The 15522-nt window shown below is 58.6% G+C and overlaps 1 protein-coding gene across 1 annotated transcript in view; it reads left to right on the top strand.

The window, feature by feature from the left end:
- The first annotated feature begins 290 nt into the window (after nucleotides 1-290).
- Nucleotides 291-15522, top strand: part of kcnd1 (potassium voltage-gated channel, Shal-related subfamily, member 1) — a 45013-nt gene continuing 29781 nt past the window's right edge. The window contains exons 1-2 of the mRNA XM_072246688.1: nucleotides 291-1441; nucleotides 7413-7575. Coding sequence (XP_072102789.1) covers nucleotides 291-1441; nucleotides 7413-7575 — 1314 coding nt within the window. The remainder of the gene's footprint in view (nucleotides 1442-7412; nucleotides 7576-15522) is intronic.

Consider the following 15522-nt stretch of genomic DNA (forward strand, 5'->3'; position numbering starts at 1 on the left):
CCCTCCTCACCCTCCCTCCGCCTCCTTCCTCAAATCCCCTTACCCTCCCTCAACAACCTCTTAACCTCCTGAGTCCTTCTCAACTCCTTAATCCTGCATCCTCACAGTTCCCTTCCCATTTCTCCTCCCATCTCTCACTCTCCCTCCACCTCCGGCGCCGCCCCCGCCCCCTTCCTCACCCTCACACTCCCCCCGTTCGCCCCCTTCTCCCCTTCACCGCATGCCCCCTCTCTCCTCCCCCTTTCTACCTCCTCCCCTCCTCTCACGCTCTCTCCCCTCCCCAACCAGCCATGGCGGCGGGCGTATCCACGTGGCTGCCCTTTGCCCGGGCCGCCGCCGTCGGCTGGCTACCCCTGGCCCGGGCTCCCATGCCCCGAGCCCCGCCGGCTCCCTCCACCTCGTCGCCGGCCGGCTCCTCGCCCTCCAAGCGCGGCGACGAGCTGCTGGTGGTGAACGTGAGCGGCCGCCGCTTCCAGACGTGGAAGGCGACCCTGGAGCGCTACCCGGACACGCTGCTGGGCAGCAGCGAGAAGGAGTTCTTCTACAGCGAGGACACCCGCGAGTACTTCTTCGACCGGGACGCCGAGCTCTTCCGCCACATCCTCAACTTCTACCGCACCGGCCGCCTCCACTACCCGCGCCACGAGTGCCTCGCCGCCTTCGACCACGAGCTCGCCTTCTTCGGCCTGGTGCCCGAGCTGATCGGCGACTGCTGCCTGGAGGAGTACCGGGATAGGAGGAAGGAGAGCGCCGAGCGGCTGGCCGACGACGCCGAGGAGGGCGGAGGAGGCGGAGGGGAGGGCGCCGGCGACGCGGGCGGCACCGGCCGCCAGCGGCTGTGGCGCGCCTTCGAGAACCCGCACACCAGCACAGTGGCCCTGGTTTTCTACTACGTGACGGGCTTCTTCATCGCCGTGTCGGTGGTGGCCAACGTGGTGGAGACGGTGCCGTGCCGGGCGCCGGCCGGTCAGAGCGGCCAGCTGCCGTGCGGGGAGCGCTTCAGCCTGGCTTTCGTCTGCATGGACACGGCGTGCGTGCTCATCTTCACCTGCGAGTACCTGCTCCGTCTCTTCGCCGCCCCCTGCCGCTGGCGCTTCGCCCGCAGCGTCATGAGCCTGATCGACGTGGTGGCCATTCTGCCCTACTACATCGGGCTGCTGGTCCCCGCCAACGAGGACGTGAGCGGCGCCTTCGTTACCCTGCGGGTCTTCCGCGTGTTCCGCATCTTCAAGTTCTCCCGCCACTCGCAGGGGCTCCGCATCCTGGGCTACACTCTGCGGAGCTGTGCCTCCGAGCTCGGCTTCCTGCTCTTCTCGCTCACCATGGCCATCGTCATCTTCGCCACCGTCATGTTCTACGCCGAGAAGGGCACGGCCGGCACCAACTTCACCAGCATCCCGGCCGCCTTCTGGTACACCATCGTCACCATGACTACGCTGGGGTGAGGCTGTTTCCCGTCGGTCCTGTCCTCCCCGTCCCTCCGAGCACCCCTCCTTCCCGGTCGCTCTCTGCTACACAGTGACCACAGGGGGGTGAGGCGCGCTTCTCGTCGGTCCTTCTTTCATCCTCACCGTCCTGTCCGTCCAGCGCTCCCGGCCGCGTTCTGGAATTGCCACATCCCCATGCTGGGTGAGAATCGCTTCCCTCCCTCATCTATCCCCCCCTCCATTCTCACCATCGCCGTGCTGGGGCGAGGCACCACTTCTCCTCTGTCCCCTATCCCTCCCGCCCCCCCAACCGTCCTCACCACCCTTTCTGGATGACCATACTAGGGTGAGGCAACAGTCCTTCCCATGCAGTATAGTATGTCCATACCTCCCTCCCTCCATCCATCACTCCATCCCTCTATCCCGACGCTCCATTCATCACCCCTTTCCCTCCACTCATTGTTCTGTCTCATTCCTCTATTACATCGGTTATTCTCTCCATCCCTCTATCCCTACAACCTGCTCTTTCATCCATCCAACACTCGCCCAACTCTCACCTTCTCATCTTCCCTTCACTCTCCCTCCCCTCTCCCTCCCAGCACCCCCCTCCATGGAAACGTGGGGGGAGTGATGAGCCGGTACAGGGAACGGGAAGTGAGAACGGACAGAATCAGATTAACTGTTTACACACACGGACATGCCGGTGCCCTTGGAGTTAATGAACTCAAACCTGGTGATAAACCGGCCTCTCCAATAACAATTCAGATCCTGAGATCATTAGCAGCTCTTCAACCTGTCATTCATCCCGACATCAGCACCGGCTTCATTCGTACTCCCAAACCCCGCTCCCCGAGTCAGACACAGAGTGAAACTCCCTCCACACCGTCCCATCACACACTCCCAGGGTCAGACACAGAGTGAAACTCCCTCCACACCGTCCCATTGCACACTCCCGGGGTCAGACACAGAGTGAAACTCCCTACACACAGTCCCATCACACACTCCCGGGGTCAGACACAGAGTGAAGCTCCCTCCGCACCGTCCCATCACACACTGCCGGAGTGAAGCTCCCTCCACACCGTCCCATCACACACTCCTGGGGTCAGACACAGAGTGAAGCTCCCTCCACACTGTGCCATCACACACTCCCGGGATCAGACACAGAGTGAAGCTCCCTCCACACTGTCCCATCACACACTCCCGGGGTCAGACACAGAGTGAAGCTCCCTCCACACCGTCCCATCACACACTCCCGGGGTCAGACACAGAGTGAAACTCCCTCCACACCGTCCCATCACACACTCCCGGGGTCAGACACAGAGTGAAACTCCCTCCACACCGTCCCATCACTCACTCCCGGGGTCAGACACAGAGTGAAACTCCCTCCACGCCGTCCCATCACACACTCCTGGGGTCAGACACAGAGTGAAACTCCCTCCACAGCGTCCCATCACTCACTCCCGGGGTCAGACACAGAGTGAAGCTCCCTCCACGCCGTCCCATCACACACTCCCGGGGTCAGACACAGAGTGAAACTCCCTCCACACCGTCCCATCACACACTCCCGGGGTCAGACACAGAGTGAAGCTCCCTCCTCACTTCCATTTTCTACCTTGCCTCTACTTTCTTTCACTCCCAATGTCCCTCGCATCCTCTATACCCCTCTCTCTCTCCCCCTCCCTTCCTCTCCCTCATTCACCCTCACTCTGTCATTTGGCCCTTCGCCTCAACCCCCCCAGTCTGCTTCCGTTCCCTTTCACTCTCTCCTCTCCTTCTCCTCAGCAATGCCCCCTCCCCGAGTAGTTAAGCCACGTGGGAGGGCTTGGATCGGGTGGATGGTGGGCTGGGGTTGGGGGAGAGCTCTGCCAGGTTGGGAGGGAGTCTCGGGGCATGCATGGTGGGATCCTCCTCTGTAGAAGACGGTGGCTCGATACCCTGTAGCTAAGACATGGGAGTCGAATTGGGCCATTTGGCCCATCGAGTCTGCCCTGCTATCCCATCATTATCCCCCTCAGCCCCCATTCTCCTGCCTTCTCCCCGTAACCTTTGACACCCTGACGAACCATGGACCGACAATCTCCACTTCAAATAGACCCAATGGGTTGGCCTCCTGTGGCAGTGAATCCCACCAATGCGTGTCAGGGATTCTCCGTGCTGAAGGACAGGCCTTGACCTTTTCAAAGACCCCAGTCACATAGATCTGACAATACAGGCCCTTCGGCCCATCAAGTTATACCGACCTGTTAAGATCAATCAAACCCTTCCTCCTACAACCCTTCTGTTTTTCTATCATCCACATGTCCATTCTAAGAGTCTCTAAATTGCCCCTAATGTATCTGCCTCTACCACCACCCCGGCAGGTCAGAACATTCCCCATTCCCCACCCCCCCACACATCTCTCTGTACTTAACTTTGACATCCCACTCCCCCCCCCCCGATACTTTGCACCATTCACCTTAAAAATTATGTCCCCTCATATCGGTCATTTGTGCCCTGGGTAAAATAAATTCTAGCCGTCAAAATTTAAACTGGCCAGTTACTAATAGAAAACGTAGTGTAACATATCCACCCAGGCAATTTTCATCTGTTCTCCAGGCCAACAACACAGTGAGCAGTAGGGAGAACTTTACACAGTTTCTGACTATTTGTTACTCTGTAAGTAAATATCCAGGTTATAAATAAAACTATGTGTTAGGTTTATATTCAGAATAACAGATCCCTGTGAGTGGGTTACAGACTGGGATCTCATGCAGGGGTTCGGGGAGGTTTATATAGAATAACAGATCCCTGTGAGTGGGTTACAGGCTGGGATCTAATCCAGGGGTTCGGGGAAGTTTATATAGAATAACAGATCCCTGTGAGTGGGTTACAGGCTGGGATCTAATCCAGGGGTTCGGGGAGGTTTATATAGAATAACAGATCCCTGTGAGTGGGTTACAATTTGGGATCTCATGCAGGGGTTCGGGGAGGTTTATATAGAATAACAGATCCCTGTGAGTGGGTTACAGGCTGGGATCTAATCCAGGGGTTCGGGGAGGTTTATATAGAATAACAGATCCTCAGGAGTGGGTTCTGTTGTTTTGTACTCATCTTTAGCAGTTCATCATGCACCTCGATCTACAGCACCACCCCACCCTCTGGGTGAGATATTTACCGTCAGGTCTGCTCTGAACCTCAGCCCTCTCACTATAAACGTACACCTTTAGTTTTAGACTTCCCTCCCCTGGGAAAACAAGTCTGTGCTGATTCGATTAATGTCCCTCAAAACGCTACAAAGTCACCTCCTGAACTGCCTACATCCCAGTGAGAACCACCCCCAGTCTGTCCTGACTCCTCCACCCCCCCATTCCAGCAACAGCCTGGTGAATCACTCTCACACACATTCATGTTCATTCTCTCTCTCTCTCTCTCTCACACTCTCTCTTTCTCACTCTCACTCTCACTCACACAAAACATTCTCTCTAAATTTTTAACAGCTGTGTAGACCCAACCATTGCTCGAGGCAGAACATTTTTACACAGCCTGTGTAAACTGTGTGGCACTTTACACTGAAGAAAACTCCAGCAGTGCGGCAACGAAGGCTACGTGCGTGGGAGCATTTCAGTGACTGGGTGGCCGTGCACCAGCATGTACACACACACACACACACACACACACACACACTCACTCACACACACTCACATACAAACACACTGAAACACACAGTCGCAGTCACACACGCAGGTTTGTGAGTGCTGTTGAGGTGTCAATCATCACTTGTTAACACAGATCATTCCCTGAGGGATCACCCAGTGTGTACATCTGTACCAGTACAACCCCACATTCTCACCCCCGCCGGACACATTTAATCTCATATTCCCTCTCTCACCCATCCCCACTTTCTCCCAACCCCCTCTTCCTCACATCCCCACTCTCTCCCATCCCCCCCTCCCAAATTTCTCTCCTCTGTCTCCCCATCCCTTTCCTCTCACACACATCTCCGGTCTCACATTCCCCTCTTTCTCTCTCCCATCCCTCCTCTCCTGCCCATACCCCTCTTTCCCACATCCCCCTCCCTCCTGCATAGACATCTCTCTTTCCCAATCACACTCTCTTCTTCCTAAATCCCTCTATCTCTCTTGCATCCCTCCCTTTCCTAACCACATCTCTCTTTCCCACACACTCTCTCTTTCCCAAACCCCTCCTGTCCTCCCCATCCCCCTCTTTCTCCCATTCCCCCCTCTCCCAAACCCCTTCGCTCCAACCCCCACTCTTTTCCCATCCCCCTCTCTCTCCCATCCCCCCTCTCTCCCATCCCTCTCTCTCTCCCAAACCCCTTCTCTCCAACCCCCCCTCTCTCCCATCCCCCTCTCCCTCCCATCCCCCCCTCTCTCCCATCCCCCTCTCCCTCCCATCCCCCCTCTCTCCCATCCCCCTCTCTCTCCCATCCCCCTCTCTCTCCCATCCCCCCCTCTCTCCCATCCCCCTCTCTCTCCCCATCCCCCTCTCTCTCCCATCCCTCTCTCTCTCCCAAACCCCTTCTCTCCAACCCCCCCTCTCTCCCATCCCCCTCTCTCTCCCATCCCCCTCTCCCTCCCATCCCCTCCTCTCTCCCATCCCCTCCTCTCTCCCATCCCCCCCTCTCTCCCATCCCCTCTCTCTCCCATCCCCCTCTCTCCCATCCCCTCTCTCTCCCATCCCCCCTCTCTCCCATCCCCTCTCTCTCCCATCCCCCTCTCTCTCCCATCCCCTCTCTCTCCCATCCCCTCCTCTCTCCCATCCCCTCTCTCTCCCATCCCCTCCTCTCTCCCATCCCCTCTCTCTCCCATCCCCCCTCTCTCCCATCCCCCTCTCTCTCCCATCCCCTCCTCTCTCCCATCCCCTCCTCTCTCCCATCCCCTCTCTCTCCCATCCCCCTCTCTCTCCCATCCCCTCTCTCTCCCATCCCCTCCTCTCTCCCATCCCCTCCTCTCTCCCATCCCCTCTCTCTCCCATCCCCCTCTCTCTCCCATCCCCTCTCTCTCCCATCCCCTCTCTCTCCCATCCCCTCTCTCTCCCATCCCCCTCTCTCTCCCATCCCCCTCTCTCTCCCATCCCCTCCTCTCTCCCATCCCCTCTCTCTCCCATCCCCTCTCTCTCCCATCCCCTCTCTCTCCCATCCCCCTCTCTCCCATCCCCCTCTCTCCCATCCCCCTCTCTCCCATCCCTTCCTCTCTCCCATCCCCTCTCTCTCCCATCCCCCTCTCTCCCATCCCCTCCTCTCTCCCATCCCCTCCTCTCTCCCATCCCCTCTCTCTCCCATCCCCTCCTCTCTCCCATCCCCTCCTCTCTCCCATCCCCTCTCTCTCCCATCCCCCTCTCTCTCCCATCCCCTCTCTCTCCCATCCCCTCTCTCTCCCATCCCCTCCTCTCTCCCATCCCCTCTCTCTCCCATCCCCTCCTCTCTCCCATCCCCTCTCTCTCCCATCCCCCTCTCTCCCATCCCCTCCTCTCTCCCATCCCCTCCTCTCTCCCATCCCCCCTCTCTCCCATCCCCTCTCTCTCCCATCCCCTCTCTCTCCCATCCCCCTCTCTCCCATCCCCCTCTCTCCCATCCCCCCTCTCTCCCATCCCCCCTCTCTCCCATCCCCCTCTCCCTCCCATCCCCTCTCTCTCCCATCCCCCCTCTCTCCCATCCCCCCTCTCTCCCATCCCCCTCTCTCTCCCATCCCCCTCTCTCCCATCCCCCCTCTCTCCCATCCCCCTCTCCCTCCCATCCCCTCTCTCTCCCATCCCCCCCCTCTCTCCCATCCACCTCTCTCCCCATCCCCCTGTCTATCTCTCACACGACGTACGTTGTTACCGGTGGGGGGGGTGGTGGCAGCTTTCGAAGGCCCAGGCAGAGAGAGAGACGACGAGAGTGACGGGCAGAGGTGGTGATTTTGGAGAAACAGCGTTAACACAGTTTCAGTAGTCGGAGCGGCTGCAGCAGATTGTCGGATTTCACCTGAGACCTTGACCTTCCAGATACGGAGACATGGTTCCCAACACGATTGCCGGAAAGATCTTCGGCTCCATCTGCTCGCTGAGCGGTGTGCTGGTCATCGCACTGCCTGTTCCGGTCATCGTCTCCAACTTCAGTCGCATCTACCACCAGAACCAGCGGGCCGATAAAATGAAGGCACAAAAGGTGGGACGTGGTCAATATCCCCACCGGTACAAATGTTGCAGCAAATCAAACTCTACAGCACAGAGAGAGAGAGAGTCGCTCTGAATCTGACCCCGGGACTGTGTGATGGGACGGTGTGGAGGGAGCTTCACTCTGTGTCTGACCCCGGGAGTGTGTGATCGGACGGTGTGGAGGGAGTTTCACTCCGTGTCTGACCCCGGGAGTGTGTGATGGGACGGTGTGGAGGGAGCTTCACGCGGCGTCTGACCCCGGGAGTGTGTGATGGGACGGTGTGGAGGGAGTTTCACTCTGTGTCTGACCCCGGGAGTGTGTGATGGGACGGTGTGGAGGGAGTTTCACTCTGTGTCTGACCCCGGGAGTGTGTGATGTGACGGTGTGGAGGGAGCTTCACTCTGTGTCTGACCCCGGGAGTGTGTGATGGGACGGTGTGGAGGGAGATTCACTCTGACCCCGAGAGTGTGTGATGGGACGGTGTGGAGGGAGCTTGACTCTGTGTCTGACCCTGGGAGTGTGTGATGGGACAGTGTGGAGGGAGCTTGACTCTGTGTCTGACCCCGGGAGTGTGTGATGGGACGGTGTAGGAGGGAGTTTCACTCTGTGTCTGACCCCGGGAGTGTGTGATGGGACGGTGTGGAGGGAGCTTGACTCTGTGTCTGACCCCGGGAGTGTGTGATGGGACGGTGTGGAAAGAGCTTGACTCTGTGTCTGACCCCGGGAGTGTGTGATGGGACGTTGTGGAGGGAGCTTGACTCTGTGTCTGACCCCGGGAGTGTGTGATGGGACGATGTGGAGGAGCTTCACTCTGTGTCTGACCCCTGGAGTGTGTGATGGGACGGTGTGGTGGGAGTATCACTCGTGTCTGACCCTGGGTGTGTGTGATGGGACGGTGTGGAGGGAGCTTGACTCTGTGTCTGACCCCGGGAGTGCGTGATGGGACGGTGTAGGAGGGAGTTTCACTCTGTATCTGACACCGGGAGTGTGTGATGGGACAGTGTGGAGGGCTCTTCATTCTGTGTCTGACCCCGGCAGTGTGTGATGGGAGTTTCACTCTGTGTCTGACCCCGGGAGTGTGTCATGGGACGGTGTGGAGGGAGCTTCACTCGGCGTCTGACCCCGGGAGCGTATGATGGGATGGTGTGGAGGGAGTTTCACTCGGTGTCTGACCCCGGGAGTGTGTGATGGGACGGTGTGGAGTGAGCTTCACTCTGTGTCTGATGGGACGATGTGGTGGGAGTTTCACTCGGTGTCTGACCCTGGGAGTGTGTGATGGGACGGTGTGGAGGGAGTTTCACTTTGTGTCTGACCCTGGGAGTGTGTGATGGGACGGTGTGGAGGGTGTTTCACTCTGTCTGACCTCGGGAGTGTGTGATGGGACGGTGTGGAGGGAGCTTGACTCTGTGTCTGACCCCGGGAGTGTGTGATGGGACAGTGTGGAGGGAGCTTGACTCTGTGTCTGACCCCGGGAGTGTGTGATGGGACGGTGTAGGAGGGAGTTTCACTCTGTGTCTGACCCCGGGAGTGTGTGATGGGACGGTGTGGAGGGAGTTTCACTCGGTGTCTGACCCCGAGAGTGTGTGATGGGACAGTGTGGAGGGCTCTTCATTCTGTGTCTGACCCCGGCAGTGTGTGGAGGGAGTTTCACTCTGTGGCTGACCCCGGGAGTGTGTGATGGAACAGTGTGGAGGGAGCTTGACTCTGTCTGTGACCCCGGGAGTGTGTGATGGGACAGTATGGAGGGAGTTTCACTCTGTGTCTGACCCCGGGAGTGTGTGATGGGACGGTGTGGTGGGAGTATCACTCGGTGTCTGACCCTGGGTGTGTGTGATGGGACGGTGTGGAAGGAGCTTGACTCTGTGTCTGACCCCGGGAGTGTGTGATGGGACGATGCAGGAGGGAGTTTCACTCTGTGTCTGAACCCGGGAGTGTGTGATGGGACAGTGTGGAGTGAGCTTCACTCTGTGTCTGATGGGACGGTGTGGTGGGAGTTTCACTCGGTGTCTGACCCTGGGAGTGTGTGATGGGACGGTGTGGAGGGTGTTTTACTCTGTCTGACCCCGGGAGTGTTTGATGGGACGGTGTGGAGGGAGATTCACTCTGTGTCTGACCCCGGGAGTGTGTGATGGGACGGTGTGGAGGGAGCATAACTCTGAGTCTGACCCCGGGAGTGTGTGATGGGACGGTGTGGAGGGAGCTTGACTCTGTGTCTGACCCCGGGAGTGTGTGATGGGACGGTGTAGGAGGGAGTTTCACTATGTGTCTGATCCCGGGAGTGTGTGATGGGACGGTGTGGTGGGAGTATCACTCGGTGTCTGACCCTGGGTGTGTGTAATGGGACGGTGTGGAGGGAGTTTCACTCTGTGTCTGACCCCGGGAGTGTGTGATGGGACAGTGTGGAGGGAGCTTGACTCTGTCTGTGACCCCGGGAGTGTGTGATGGGACGGTGTGGAGGGAGCTTGACTCTGTGTCTGACCCCGGGAGTGTGTGATGGGACGATGTAGGAGGGAGTTTCACTCTGTGTCTGAACCCGGGAGTGTGTGATGGGACAGTGTGGAGGGAGCTTGACTCTGTCTGTGACCCCGGGAGTGTGTGATGGGACGGTGTGGAGGGAGCTTGACTCTGTCTGTGACCCCGGGAGTGTGTGATGGGACGGTGTGGAGGGAGCTTCACTGTGTGTCTGACCCCAGGAGTGTGTGATGGGACGGTGTGGAGGGAGCTTCACTCTGTGTCTGACCCCGGGAGTGTGTGATGGGACGGTGTGGTGGGAGTATCACTCGGTGTCTGACCCTGGGTGTGTGTGATGGGACGGTGTGGAGGGAGCTTGACTCTGTGTCTGACCCCGGGAGTGTGTGATGGGACGGTGTGGAGTGAGCTTCACTCTGTGTCTGATGGGACGGTGTGGTGGGAGTTTCACTCGGTGTCTGACCCTGGGAGTGTGTGATGGGACGGTGTGGAGGGAGTTTCACTTTGTGTCTGACCCTGGGAGTGCGTGATGGGACGGTGTGGAGGGTGTTTTACTCTATCTGACCTCGGGAGTGTGTGATGGGACAGTTTGGAGGGAGCTTGACTCTGTGTCTGACCCCGGGAGTGTGTGATGGGACGGTGTGGAGGGAGCATAACTCTGAGTCTGACCCCGGGGGTGTGTGATGGGACAGTGTGGAGGGAGCTTCACTCTGTGTCTGACCCCGGGAGTGTGTGATGGGACGGTGTGGAGGGAGCTTGACTCTGTGTCTGACCCCGAGAGTGTGTGATGGGACAGTCTGGAGGGCTCTTCATTCTGGGTCTGACCCCGGCAGTGTGTGATGGGAGTTTCACTCTGTGTCTGACCCCGGGAGTGTGTGATGGGACGGTGTGGAGGGAGCTTCACTCGGCGTCTGACCCCGGGAGTGTGTGATGGGACGGTGTGGACGGAGCATCACTCTGTGTCTGACCCCGGGAGTGTGTGATGGGACGGTGTGGAGGGAGCTTGACTCTGTGTCTGACCCCGGGAGTGTGTGATGGGACGGTGTAGGAGGGAGTTTCACTCTGTGTCTGACCCCGGGAGTGTGTGATGGGACGGTGTGGTGGGAGTATCACTCGGTGTCTGACCCTGGGTGTGTGTGATGGGACGGTGTGGAGGGAGCTTGACTCTGTGTCTGACCCCGGGAGTGTGTGATGGGACGGTGTGGTGGGAGTATCACTCGGTGTCTGACCCTGGGTGTGTGTGATGGGACGGTGTGGAGGGAGCTTGACTCTGTGTCTGACCCCGGGTGTGTGTGATGGGACGGTGTAGGAGGGAGTTTCACTCTGTGTCTGACACCGGGAGTCTGTGATGGGACAGTGTGGAGGGCTCTTCATTCTGTGTCTGACCCCGGCAGTGTGTGATGGGAGTTTCACTCTGTGTCTGACCCCGGGAGTGTGTCATGGGACGGTGTGGAGGGAGCTTCACTCGGCGTCTGACCCCGGGAGCGTATGATGGGATGGTGTGGAGGGAGTTTCACTCTGTGTCTGACCCCGGGAGTGTGTGATGGGACGGTGTAGGAGGGAGTTTCACTATGTGTCTGATCCCGGGAGTGTGTGATGGGACAGTGTGGAGGGAGTTTCACTCTGTGTCTGACACCGGGAGTGTGTGATGGGTTGGTGTGGTGGGAGTTTCACTCTGTGTCTGACCCCGGGAGTGTGTGATGGGATTGTGTGGTGGGAATTTCACTCTGAGTCTGACCCCGGGAGTGTGTGATGGGACGGTGTGGAGGGAGTTTCACTCGGTGTCTGACCCCGAGAGTGTGTGATGGGACAGTCTGGAGGGCTCTTCATTCTGTGTCTGACCCCGGCAGTGTGTGATGGGAGTTTCACTCTGTGTCTGACCCCGGGTGTGTGTGATGGGACGGTGTGGAGGGTGCTTCACTCGACGTCTGACCCCGGGAGTGTGTGATGGGACGGTGTAGGAGGGAGTTTCACTATGTGTCTGATCCCGGGAGTGTGTGATGGGACAGTGTGGAGGGAGCTTGACTCTGTCTGTGACCCCGGGAGTGTGTGATGGGACGGTGTGGAGGGAGCTTCACTCTGTGTCTGACCCCGGGAGTGTGTGATGGGACGGTGTGGAGGGAGCTTCACTCTGTGTCTGACCCCGGGAGTGTGTGATGGGACGGTGTGGAGGGAGATTCACTCTGTCTCTGACCCCGGGAGTGTGTGATGGGACGGTGTGGAGGGAGCTTGACTCTGTGTCTGACCCCGGGAGTGTGTGATGGGACGGTGTGGAGTGAGCTTCACTCTGTGTCTGATGGGACGATGTGGTGGGAGTTTCACTCGGTGTCTGACCCTGGGAGTGTGTGATGGGACGGTGTGGAGGGAGTTTCACTTTGTGTCTGACCCTGGGAGTGTGTGATGGGACGGTGTGGAGGGTGTTTCACTCTGTCTGACCTCGGGAGTGTGTGATGGGACGGTGTGGAGGGAGCTTGACTCTGTGTCTGACCCCGGGAGTGTGTGATGGGACGGTGCAGGAGGGAGTTTCATTCTGTGTCTGACCCCGGGAGTGTGTGATGGGACAGTATGGAGTGAGCTTCACTCTGTGTCTGATGGGACGGTGTGGTGGGAGTTTCACTCGGTGTCTGACCCTGGGAGTGTGTGATGGGACGGTGTGGAGGGAGTTTCACTTTGTGTCTGACCCTGGGAGTGTGTGATGGGACGGTGTGGAGGGTGTTTCACTCTGTCTGACCTCGGGAGTGTGTGATGGGACGGTGTGGAGGGAGATTCACTCTGAGTCTGACCCCGGGAGTGTGTGATGGGACGGTGTGGAGGGAGCTTCACTCGGCGTCTGACCCCGGGAGTGTGTGATGGGACGGTGTGGAGAGAGCATCACTCTGTGTCTGACCCCGGGAGTGTGTGATGGGACGGTGTAGGAGGGAGTTTCACTCTGTATCTGACACCGGGAGTGTGTGATGGGACAGTGTGGAGGGCTCTTCATTCTGTGTCTGACCCCGGCAGTGTGTGATGGGAGTTTCACTCTGTGTCTGACCCCGGAAGTGTGTCATGGGACGGTGTGGAGGGAGATTCACTCGGCGTCTGACCCCGGGAGCGTATGATGGGATGGTGTGGAGGGAGTTTCACTCGGTGTCTGACCCCGGGAGTGTGTGATGGGACGGTGTGGAGTGAGCTTCACTCTGTGTCTGATGGGACGATGTGGTGGGAGTTTCACTCGGTGTCTGACCCTGGGAGTGTGTGATGGGACGGTGTGGAGGGAGTTTCACTTTGTGTCTGACCCTGGGAGTGTGTGATGGGACGGTGTGGAGGGTGTTTCACTCTGTCTGACCCCGGGAGTGTGTGATGGGACGGTGTGGAGGGAGCTTGACTCTGTGTCTGACTCCGGGAGTGTGTGATGGGACGGTGTGGAGGGAGTTTCACTTTGTGTCTGACCCCGGGAGTGTGTGATGGGACGGTGTGGAGGGAGATTCAGTCTGTGTCTGACCCCGGGAGTGTGTGATGGGACGGTGTGGTGGGAGTATCACTCGGTGTCTGACCCTGGGAGTGTGTGATGGGACGGTGTGGAGGGAGCTTGACTCTGTGTCTGACCCCGGGAGTGTGTGATGGGACGGTGCAGGAGGGAGTTTCACTCTGTGTCTGACCCCGGGAGTGTGTGATGGGACAGTGTGGAGTGAGCTTCACTCTGTGTCTGATGGGACGGTGTGGTGGGAGTTTCAGTCGGTGTCTGACCCTGGGAGTGTGTGATGGACGGTGTGGAGGGAGTTTCACATTGTGTCTGACCCTGGGAGTGTGTGATGGGACGGTGTGGAGGGTGTTTCACTCTGTCTGACCTCGGGAGTGTGTGATGGGACGGTGTGGAGGGAGATTCACTCTGAGTCTGACCCCGGGAGTGTGTGATTGGACAGTGTGGAGGGAGCTTGACTCTGTGTCTGACCCCGGGAGTGTGTGATGGGACGGTGTGGAGGGAGTTTCACTCTGTGTCTGACCCCGGGAGTGTGTGATGGGACAGTGTGGAGGGAGCTTGACTCTGTGTCTGACCCCGAGAGTGTGTGAAGGGACGGTGTAGGATGGAGTTTCACTCTGTGTCTGACCCCGGGAGCGTGTGATGGGACGGTGTGGAGGGAGCTTGACTCTGTGTCTGACCCCGGGAGTGTGTGATGGGACGGTGTAGGAGGGAGTTTCACTCTGTGTCTGACCCCGGGAGTGTGTGATGGGACGGTGTGGAGGGAGTTTCACTCGGTGTCTGACCCCGAGAGTGTGTGATGGGACAGTGTGGAGGGCTCTTCATTCTGTGTCTGACCCCGGCAGTGTGTGATGGGAGTTTCACTCTGTGTCTGACCCCGGGAGTGTGTGATGGGACGGTGTGGAGGGAGCTTCACTCGGCGTCTGACCCCGGGAGCGTATGATGGGATGGTGTGGAGGGAGTTTCACTCTGTGGCTGACCCCGGGAGTGTGTGATGGAACAGTGTGGAGGGAGCTTGACTCTGTGTCTGACCCCGGGAGTGTGTGATGGGACGGTGTGGTGGGAGTATCACTCGGTGTCTGACCCTGGGTGTGTGTGATGGGACGGTGTGGAGGGAGCTTGACTCTGTGTCTGACCCCGGGAGTGTGTGATGGGACGATGTAGGAGGGAGTTTCACTCTGTGTCTGAACCCGGGAGTGTGTGATGGGACAGTGTGGAGTGAGCTTCACTCTGTGTCTGATGGGACGGTGTGGTGGGAGCTTGACTCTGTGTCTGACCCCGGGAGTGTGTGATGGGACGGTGTAGGAGGGACTTTCACTCTGTGTCTGACCCCGGGAGTGTGTGATGGGACGGTGTGGAGGGAGCATAACTCTGAGTCTGACCCCGGGAGTGTGTGATGGGACAGTGTGGAGGGAGACTCTGTGTCTGACCCCGGGAGTGTGTGATGGGACGGTGTGGAGGGAGCTTGACTCTGTGTCTGACCCCGGGAGTGTGTGATGGGACGGTGTAGGAGGGAGTTTCACTATGTGTCTGATCCCGGGAGTGTGTGATGGGACGGTGTGGTGGGAGTATCACTCGGTGTCTGACCCTGGGTGTGTGTAATGGGACGGTGTGGAGGGAGTTTCACTCTGTGTCTGACCCCGGGAGTGTGTGATGGGACAGTGTGGAGGGAGCTTGACTCTGTCTGTGACCCCGGGAGTGTGTGATGGGACGGTGTGGAGGGAGCTTGACTCTGTGTCTGACCCCGGGAGTGTGTGATGGGACGATGTAGGAGGGAGTTTCACTCTGTGTCTGAACCCGGGAGTGTGTGATGGGACAGTGTGGAGGGAGCTTGACTCTGTCTGTGACCCCGGGAGTGTGTGATGGGACGGTGTGGAGGGAGCTTGACTCTGTCTGTGACCCCGGGAGTGTGTGATGGGACGGTGTGGAGGGAGCTTCACTGTGTGTCTGACCCCAGGAGTGTGTGATGGGACGGTGTGGAGGGAGCTTCACTCTGTGTCTGACCCCGGGAGTGTGTGATGGGACGG

Source organism: Mobula birostris, chromosome 29 (assembly GCF_030028105.1).
Source record: "Mobula birostris isolate sMobBir1 chromosome 29, sMobBir1.hap1, whole genome shotgun sequence".
Lineage (NCBI taxonomy): Eukaryota > Metazoa > Chordata > Chondrichthyes > Myliobatiformes > Myliobatidae > Mobula > Mobula birostris.